At 32.3% G+C, this 10,267-nt stretch overlaps 1 protein-coding gene across 1 annotated transcript; it reads left to right on the top strand.

The window, feature by feature from the left end:
- The first annotated feature begins 100 nt into the window (after positions 1–100).
- On the top strand, positions 101–8,149 carry LOC117124479. The gene is made up of 8 exons (XM_033270716.1): positions 101–259; positions 1,582–1,683; positions 1,925–1,999; positions 2,316–2,445; positions 3,197–3,306; positions 4,046–4,249; positions 4,951–5,032; positions 6,220–8,149. The coding sequence occupies exons 1-8, from the start codon at positions 116–118 to the stop codon at positions 6,354–6,356; spliced, it is 984 nt and encodes a 327-aa protein (XP_033126607.1). The 5' UTR covers positions 101–115; the 3' UTR covers positions 6,357–8,149.
- Positions 8,150–10,267: the final 2,118 nt, after the last annotated feature.

Below are 10,267 nucleotides of genomic sequence, written 5' to 3'. Positions count from 1 at the left end.
TATATATATATAAATATATATATATATATATATATATATATATATATAATGTGCAGTAATCATTAGTCAATAGTATCCAATTACTTGTTTTCAATTAATAGGTGTTACATATTCGATGAATAATATCCTTGGAAACTGTTCCTACTTTCCGATTTCGTCGCTTTCTGGAGATGCAATACCAATTGGCGATGGATTCGTGAGAATGGGAAGCATGTATGAAATATTAAAACTGGACGGGGACATGATCTACAAAGGAGCAGTAAGAGAGCATTATAAATATTAATTAAAAATGTTGGACTTATTAGAATATATTTTAATTATATGTTTTGATTCGTAAGTTAAACATATTGTTCAATAATTGTTAATTAATACCGTCTTGAATAAGACGTCCCAGAAGCAGAGCAAAGACCACGTAGTTGTAAACTATAAATAGGGACTACTGCAATTTGTGCTTATATGATGTTAGCTGCACAATTGAAGTGTGGAGGCGTTTGCTAGAGATAGACGGAGCGGAATCCTTTGATCACGTGGTGCAAATATTAAACAATGACATAAGCTAGCAAATGATGATGTTGTTAATAATGGTGATTTTGATGATGATCAGAGGATGATGATGATGGTGATGATCAGAGGAGGCTGCTGCTGCTGCTGATGAGGCCAACAAAATTGTTGTATTGCCCTTAAATAGAAAAATATCGTGTGTCGGTCGGTCGTATTTTTTTTAGTACCTGAAATAGGATAGGCCACAAACTGCAGTTCCTGTTATGAAGATCCTGGGCCTAAGGCCTCATAGGCCTAGGTACCACAATAGAACAATGCCAAGCTTGCCAAACAAAAAATATTCAAAGTAATGACGGAATAAATACCGTACTAACCAAGTCTATATTTAAATAAATTTATCAAAAATAAAACTTCGAGAACAAAAAAATTTTGTTCATGGTTGACCTAAAACCGTAACGGATCCTAAAATGTCTAGCTATGTACTAGTTTTAAAGCGATGGATAGACATAAGCCTGTTTTTATTTTAATTGTCCAATATACCATAAGGTAATGAATGTTCTAAATTGTAATTTCGGAAGTGGTATTGCTCGAATTTGTACATAAATGAAAGGAAGACCTTTGAACAAAATTATTTTTTAAAAAAATTAATAAAAAAATGCCGACCCGATTTTTTGAAAAATTTCGGTCGATCGCGAAGGGCAACACAACATATTTTTTTTGGCCTGATGATGATGATGATGATGACGACGACGAAGATGAGTAATATGAGGATGATGATGAGCATGATGACGATGGTTGTAAGGACGATAATATGATATGATGGGAATAATGACGGCGACGAGGATGATGATGTTTTTGTTGATGATGATGATGATGATGATGATGATGATGATCACCATGATGATGATGAGAATGATGATCATCATCATCCTTGTCAATATAATGTCATGATACATATAAATCGACCACAGCATAAAGCAAAAGAGAGAAAACATTAACTCAATACTTTCGATATGCTACTAATTTTACGAATGATTAGCCTATTCAAATAATACTAATAATTGTTTCATTCACACGCAGTCAATCTGCAGAGAGATGACATGCGAAAGATGGATTACAATTCGATATGATTGGCCTACCATCGACCCTTTCCCTACCGTATGGGAGTGGTACTTTGCAATGGTAAGATATACAATTTTAATCGTTATCTGGTAACTGCACGTTAAAGTCTACAATTTATTTTTTAAATCCGTTGCTTAAATCACTGTGAGCACTTCTCCCCTACTCACGGGCGCAGTATAATTTTAGCAAAGCAGTATTATTATAGCAAGCGATTACGATAGCATTTTACTTTTATTGTTAACATATTATTATAGTAATTAAAAATAAACAAAATCGGAGAAATTTCTTTTCTAATTAACAGAGTAATTGGATTGAGGTTACAGACTTGTCCTGGGAAACTCAAGTACCAGTTCAACTCATTGTTAGAGACGCAAAGGTACATGAAATTATAAAATTACGTAATATTATACAAGTATATATCATTAAAAAATCGTCACAAAATCGTATCATGTCATATTATATTATTGTACTTTTCTAAATACAATTGGCAATGAATATATTATAATGAATACACTTTTTTTTAAATGTTTAAATTATGTAATTTGGTCAATGCAAGGCTTTTAAACTTATACTTTTCACTGTTTGACTGTAAGCTTCAAATATATATTTTTTATCTCACGGTGTTTATTTATTAGTAGTTTCAAATTTCTTATTTCGTCTATAACTCTTCTTATTTGGAATCCAAATTGTAGGATATCAGCAAGATCATTTTTGAGGAGCAACTGTTTGATTTTAATTATCGTGAACCTTCAGTCACAGAATTCACCTCTTGGAGTTGTATGAAAACTGATAACTACGAATTTCTACAATTTGAGATATCAAGTCAGTAATAGTAGTAATAATATACAGAATTAAACATTACTAAATGTAGTACTCATGCTAGATACATATTCGGTTTGTTGCCTTTATTAATCCCAACGAGGTATATTTTTATACCTTCTAGCAAGCCTAATCCTAACATTAATCCAAACAGAAAAAAAATATAACAGATTCGAATAACTGTGATTCACTAAATCTTTCCCACGTGATAATTTTGATTAATTTTAATCCTTTCCAATATTGACTTGATATTTCCTACAAAAACAGCATTAATTTAGGATTGGTACCCTGGTTGTTGATAGGCATAAGTGACATATATTCTCAATAGTTCAGGGTATAGAGACATGTCGCAATTTACACAGACTTTCACTGCACTAAGCATCTTACCAGGTACCTGAGTCGTCTCAGCCAGTGTACCGATTTACAATCCTGGGTGGAGAATAAGAAGTTCAATATAATGCCTTACATATGGGCAGAAATACAATACATAAGGGTTCGATTCCTCTAAAGTCAGGTTGAGAGTACGAACCACTCCCTAGATTTGTCATAATTATGAACTTCTTAATATTGCAATAGTTTGTCTACTTGCGTTTAGTAAACATGTTTTTACGTCCTATGAATTACTATTTTGAGTGCGTGGCCTTATTTGTAATACGTACTCGTTGACAATGTAAAGCGGTTTTGTACGCGCGGGTAAAAATGACATTTTTAAAAATGTAAAAGTTATGTACAATTTTGTAATTATCTTTCCCAGGCCACTATAATGAGATGATCAACAGTGATAAACTAGTATTTTATCAACGAGTCCAGGCAGCCATATCAAAATATGCTGACGTCACTCCTCTACGAACACCCAACGTCCAAGTAAATACAGTATTATACCTTTTGTGTAATATAATTAATGTCCTCCATTGTGTAAGATCAAATAGGCATATAAGTAGTGTGGTAAATCAAATATGACGTCATCATTTACATTTTATTGTATTTTATATTTTATTTTATTTCACTTCCAACAGCGTAAACGCAAATGACAGGGAGCATACAGTAAATACAATAAAAAATATCATAAAATATTGGCCAATAGGCGATAGACAACAAGGTAATTAACTGATAAAGCCATCAGTCCACTGCTCGGAAAAAAGAATCATTATATTCTTCAAAAAATTACATCAGGCCTAATTATGGCCTTCAAGCATTGTTTGCTGGAAATTATGGCTTCATCTGTTATTATTTTGCAGTAGTACAATCAAAGCTTGATTATAATTGCATATTGTTATTGATATTAAGGTCTCCCTCTAATTAAGGACCCCTCAAATTAAATACCTCCTCCAATTTAAGACCACTTTACTGTGGTCCCAAATTAAGAAATGTCTTTTATCTTTATTATTGTAATTAGTTCCCAAAGACCATAGAAACCCCGGTCCCAAAAGTGGTCTTTAATTGGAGGGAGACCTGTATTTATTTATTAATTATTATTAATATTATTATAAATTTGCCTATCACATGCCTATTAGTATTGGCCGCGACACATAAATAGTTAACACTTCGCCGTGATATAAACAGATTCAAATGAGCAAAAATTGTTGTATTTCTTCCATTAAAGTTACGCATTGATGAAAACGATCGAAATTTTGTAAGGTTCTTCTTGTATGATGTGGCACCAATCCAAGGGGGTGTTGGGAAGATCGAACCGAGTATTGCCGAGGCCCGGGACAAACTCCAAAAGAACATTGACACCGGTGAGATGGTTATCCGAATGCCACTGATTAATATGACTACTGGTATAGCAGGACAAATCACGAAAGATGTAAGTGTATTAATAATAGATTTGACGTAAGCATTAAGCCCTGTCTAGACTACCAAATTTTATTTGACAAAAACTGATGTCATCATGGCCATGTTTAGGTAGTTTATATAGTTTGGAAAGGGCTTTAAGCTCGACGGACATGAATATTTGTGTATGTGCACCCTATATCTTGGGTAAGGACAATTGTGGTTCTGCTTCTCAACTTTGAGGTTGAGGTCGGAGGTTCAATCCCTTGCTGTGTATTCCGCTTGTGTCCTTAGGCAAGGCACTTTACCTATGGTTGTACGGTTGTCTCTCCCATGCACCTAGGAGTAAAAGTGGTACCTGGTGGGTTCAAACACAAAAATGCTCTGACTACAGCTGCAACATTATGGAATTCTCCCAATGGACATACGTATGTGTTCCATATGTGCTTGATCCAATGATCGGGGGTTAATAATTCTATGCTCATGGAAGTCTCTACAACAGGCGCTATATAAGTCGACAATTATTATTATTATTATTACCATTATTATTATTATTATTATTAGGCCCTATTATTATTATTATTATTATTATTATTATTATTATTATTATTATTATTATTATTATTATTATTATTATTATCATCATCATCATCACTCCGCTAAGTGACCAGCGTAAACCCCCATATGCTATTGACAATATAATATACTGTAACTTTTTCAATATTTTATTTAAAGGAATATATTATATATGCAAATGCAGATAGTTTACAATCGGTCCCAGAAGACACTGTTGAAGATAGCAAGATGTATTCAAAAGGTAATACATTGGTAATGCTATAATCATGGACCTATTAGGTCTATGCTATAATGCTAAAGAGATTAAATAATGCACTGCGTCATAATAAACATTAAAGCTTTTGTTGTGGTTGAAGAAAAAATATTAAAAATGTTCGTCGTGTAGAGCTCACAGTAAGCGGTGTTGGATTCAGAGGCTAACAGTCGTGCGACCGTCGGACGACGCGGTGAGTGCCCGGCTTTAGACTGTAGGCTCATAATAAAATAATCCCAAACATCCAATTAATAGGCCTAAATAATTAATATGTCCATGCAACAATTACGTTGAAAATTTGTCTCAGAATGTTACAACGTAAATATTGGAAGTTGTTCAGTAACTTCTTACCGAAACTCGACATCATCGATTTCGGCCAAAAAAAAATAAATAAATAAATAAATAAATAAAAGAAAAATGATGACTGTTGAGAAATATATGACGCTTAATAAATTCGGTGGGTGATTGGTCAATGGTTATGTTTCGTTTGCGACAGAGCGAGAAAGTTGAAAGTGGTTCAACTTTGTCAATCTGTCTGGCACGAGTCGGGTAGCATTCTCAGACGCCGGTGAGAGCAGTGTTGGTTTCCATAAAATCGCTACATGGTATTGCCGATTGCGTCGGGAACAGTTACAAATGGCAAGGATTGAAGTAGCGACTGTGTAGCGATTCTATGGAAAGAAAGCTTTAAAAAGTACAGTGGTAACACAATTAATAGGCCTATATGAAAGTGAGTTTATAGAAACCTTGAGCTTTACTTTGATTGGATAGTAATTATATTAATTAGAATGTCCCTGCCAATCAGGGTAATCAGTAGTTTTTCTTTTTCTGTATAATTGTTATGATATGTTTTTGTTTGGCAATAGAAGAGTGAGAATAAGAATGAGACAAACAATTTAAATTACTACTTCTCTCTCTCCGCTGCTATTGACTTGAATGAACATTTTCGTACTTTCTAAGAGATTGTATCTCTATAGACAGTGTTGGGCTTAAAATTGTAATTAGTCTCTACTAAACTTACGGTAAATCAAAGTTATACTATGTTTACTTCTATCTAATGTATAGAGTCATGATATGATTAGACCTTTTGATTTACTTGTAATTTGCTATATACAACTAAAGTAAGCGTAATTATACATAATTTCACACTAACCACATAATACTAATTTCTTCAGGCGCAGTCATAGGCATGGGTATTGGAATGGGCGTACTGTCTTTTCTTCTTGGCGGGATCATCTGTTTTCTGATCGCATTCAAGAACAGGGACTCTGTAAACGAGGGTGGATTTACAATGACTGATGTTACAATGTAAGCAGCGTTACAAGAACGACGAGAACCCCATAATCGCATAGTTCTATCAAAATTGAAAAAAAAAAATTTCCAAAATCAAAAAGAAGCGATATACATTGAAACGGATTTTACAAGTTATGAACTTTAATTAAATGACAAATTAAAAAATCTATTTTTAAATTATTTAAAAACGGTTTACTACGCAAATCTTTAAATTTATTTCAAGAAAAATTATAGGAAAAATAAGAATTATATTTAAATTTCTGTCAATTGGTGACGAATAATTTTCAGTTGAAAGTTCATTACCGTACTGTATAGCAGCGTACAGTGGATAATTTAAATATACAAAGAACTATTAGCACTTTATATTTTTATTAGTTTATTATATTTACGTGGCAGTTTAATACATTCCCTATAGGCATTGCAAAATGCCTATAGGTTTAACGAAAAGTACATCTACTAAACATAAGTAGCACATATTGTTACATTAGGTCTACTATTTTACGTTACTATTTCCTTGCTCCATGTCTGTTTTCAATCCTTTGCCTTCCTTTTCATTCGGTTACTTCTTGATGTACTGTTTGCTTGTCCTTGTAAACAACTTCTCGTTTCCTTATTTCCATGTGTAATTTTTGTCTAGTTTTTCGTGTCTTTTTCTATTGTTTTCTTTTTATTGGTAAATTTTTGATGGGCCATTTCTTCCAATTGTGTATAAATCGATTTTGATGTATGTTTTTTAATCAAATGGTGATGTTTTTTCTTTTGTAATTGTTTTTTTTTTCCCCATTAATGTCTTTGTTTCTGTAAATAAATGAGCATTAAATAAAAACAAACAAACAATACTTACGTATCAAAAGCTTTTAAGATTACGTATCAGAAATATAGTCATGTTCAAAGGTAGGCAAATACTGAAATAATGTTCAGCATATTCTTATTGTATTATAGGTTAAACAACTCCACTGTCTTCAGATTAATTTATATTAAAGTATGAACAGAAAAAAGGGCTGATATACTTAGCGTAATATTTACTATTAGATAAATATTATTAGTAGTAGTAATAAATAGTAATAATTATAATTACAATTGCAAATTTAAGAATATTTTATTATTAATATATCATTTCATTATTATTATTATTATTATTATTATTATTATTATTATTATTATTATTATTATTACGTATAACGAACAAATAATGAAACATAGAACAAAGCATAAAACAAATACAAAAGTTAAAGATAATTTAAGTAAATTTAACCAAATTTGAAAAACCTTATCTTAAAATTTAGACTGAAATATGTTAATAACTTTATTTTAAATAACTTTGTTTCTTTTTTCAATTGTCCAAAAAAGTTGTTCTATAATTCTCATGTTTTTTTTTGTATTTTTTTTTTATTAAAGAAAGCATAATGACACAGAAAATAGTTTGATGTTTTGCTAATATTTAGTCGTTTTCAAAAAATAAAGTGAAAGTGAATCGCCATTCGTCAATTATGGATAATGAAAGAACTTAAAGAGCAGAAGAATGAGCTGTTCTGCGTATTGCATTAAAATCAATGGAACATCCGCCCTTCCGCGAGCGGGATAAAATTTGACCATTGGACTATGTGGAGAAACTATAGGAAACAAACGAACCCGAGCGGCGCCTTTATTATCGATATACAGTGCCGCCATGTGGACGGAGTCAAATTGCTCTCCGTGTACCCACAATGCATTTTGAACGGATGTTCCACTATATTGGAAAGCTTCTCAATCTTCTGCTATTTATTATCTTTGGGAGAATGCATTTATGATTGACACAAAACGTTTACAATAAATAATATCTCTAGGTTTGAAAAATCTGTTTACAACAAGGGCATGAACAGAAGATTTTGTGAATCTGTCTATCTTACAGAGCATTGAACTTCCAGATTCTCATCAGCAGCATCATTATCATTACCATTACTATCATCAGCAGTTAGAGTATATAAGCCTCATCGTCATTAATAATGATGTAATCTTCACCATCATCATTATCACCATCCTGATTCTAATCGTCAGCATAAACAAAATAGAAATAATACTAGGCCTATTATGTTCAAAAGAACATGAATCCAGTCAGATCATTCCTGGTAAATATGAGCTCAATTAGAAAATTTAGAAAATTTGATCTTTGAAAATTTGGTGTCACAATCACTTTCGATCAGCTCACAAACGATGATGTTGATGAATATAATGGTTATAATGATGATGGTGATATTGTTGTTAGTGATGATGATGATGATGTTGTTGTTGATTATTACCATGATGATAACGATAATGATAATGACGATGATGATGTTGAGGAGGATGATGTGAAGATGAGGTTCATATGATGATAATACCGTAAAACTTCTAGTAATAAATTAAAATTAATTTAACTTTAAACTTTAATTGGTGAGAAGCATCTTTGTAAAATAGATAATAAATATTTTATGTTTGGCGCCGTCAATAAAATGGTGTAAAAAAAATAATGTAATAATTCTTAGATATCCAAATAGAGAAAATAAAATAAATACATTTATCAGAGTTCATAAAGAATTTGAAAACAAACAATATTAATAGACAACTACCCCACGGTCTCACAAGACAGCAGTTTACAAAAAAAAATATTTGGTTCTCTCTCAGAATTAAGGAATATACAAAAGTGTAAACATCAATTAAAATTTGCATTGCTCTATTAATGGTAAATTAATAATAATAGGCCTGCCTACATTATCTCAAGAACATTAATTATTATCATTCCTTTCATACGTACAGGGGCGGATCCAGAGATGTCCAAAAGTGGTGGCCGAAAGGGAGGTCGAAAGTGGGGCTGATCGAGATAACACTACCCTAGGTGGTCGCCCCTCGCGAAATTGTTGTGTTCTAGATGCCTAAAAATAACCCCTGAGGCGTTTTGGACGAACATTTTATTCTTTTTTATTTTTTTCTTTCTTTCTTTTTTTTTTTTTTTTTTTTTTTTTTTTAACTTCCAAAAGTGTGGGGGGGGCTGCCCCCCCCTTAAATCCGCCCCTGACGTATATAGAGTCAAAATTAATAATTGACTATGTTATCGGCAGAACTGATTACAGTTATTATTATCACAACATTGATACTACTTTGAACGTTGATCCTTTGATTGGAATAGAATACTAAACATGTGACTCTGCTTCCTTGCACTGAGTTGCCACTGATGAAGACTGCGAAAACATAGGTAAGTGAGTTATTATACATTCTCAAATAAATTATCTGCAATCATAATAACTCAATGAAAAAGTTATAAGCCATGGTTTATTTCAAAGAGTACGAAGTAAATATTGTAAATAACATAGGTGCAATGCTGCATATCGTGACGATAATAAGACAATGAAATATCGGGCTATATAACCTTAAAACCTTTACACTGAGCATAAAACTGCTATATTTATAACGTATGTTTCCCAAGTAACTTTACCAAGCCCCAGAGGCCTAGGCTTCTTTTAAAATCCCTCCACCGAGATGTATTAGCCATCATTCAAATCGAGATATGTAATTATTTCTGAAAATAATACACTTGACTCAATAAAATATGATCACAAACTGGCAAATATCAATCAGTAGGAAGCAATTAGAAGGGTTGCCTTATCACAGTGTGTTGCCGCCAATAATACTCAACGCCTTATAAATAACAGTGACCAACTGAATGTTATTTCAAAAGAAGTGCAAAAATCTCATTAACACACCGTTATGATAAATCACTCCAAACTTCAAATAGTCCTACTGTTCAAGTTTTTGTCCTCTTAGTATACGGTAACGACAGTGCGCTTTTATTTAAAAGCACCATACATTATCTGCCTTTGATGATTAATCAAATTATCATTATTGCTTATTTAATTATTATCATTATTATTTTCTATAACAGAGGCATACGTGGAAATCATAATACTGATCACT

This window comes from Anneissia japonica, unplaced genomic scaffold (assembly GCF_011630105.1).
Source record: "Anneissia japonica isolate Jap-2015-1 unplaced genomic scaffold, ASM1163010v1 scaffold665_len1252844_cov201, whole genome shotgun sequence".
NCBI classification, from domain to species: domain Eukaryota; kingdom Metazoa; phylum Echinodermata; class Crinoidea; order Comatulida; family Comatulidae; genus Anneissia; species Anneissia japonica.
This window is presented reverse-complemented; position numbering and strand designations above follow the sequence as displayed.

Bases quoted from the DNA above. Each gene is read 5' to 3' on its own strand.
- LOC117124479 (XM_033270716.1), top strand. From the start codon at position 116: ATGAATAATATCCTTGGAAACTGTTCCTACTTTCCGATTTCGTCGCTT. The intron at 2,000-2,315 runs GTACATGAAATT...TCCAAATTGTAG, and splicing joins TCATTGTTAGAGACGCAAAG to GATATCAGCAAGATCATTTT. The intron at 3,307-4,045 runs GTAAATACAGTA...CTTCCATTAAAG, and splicing joins TACGAACACCCAACGTCCAA to TTACGCATTGATGAAAACGA.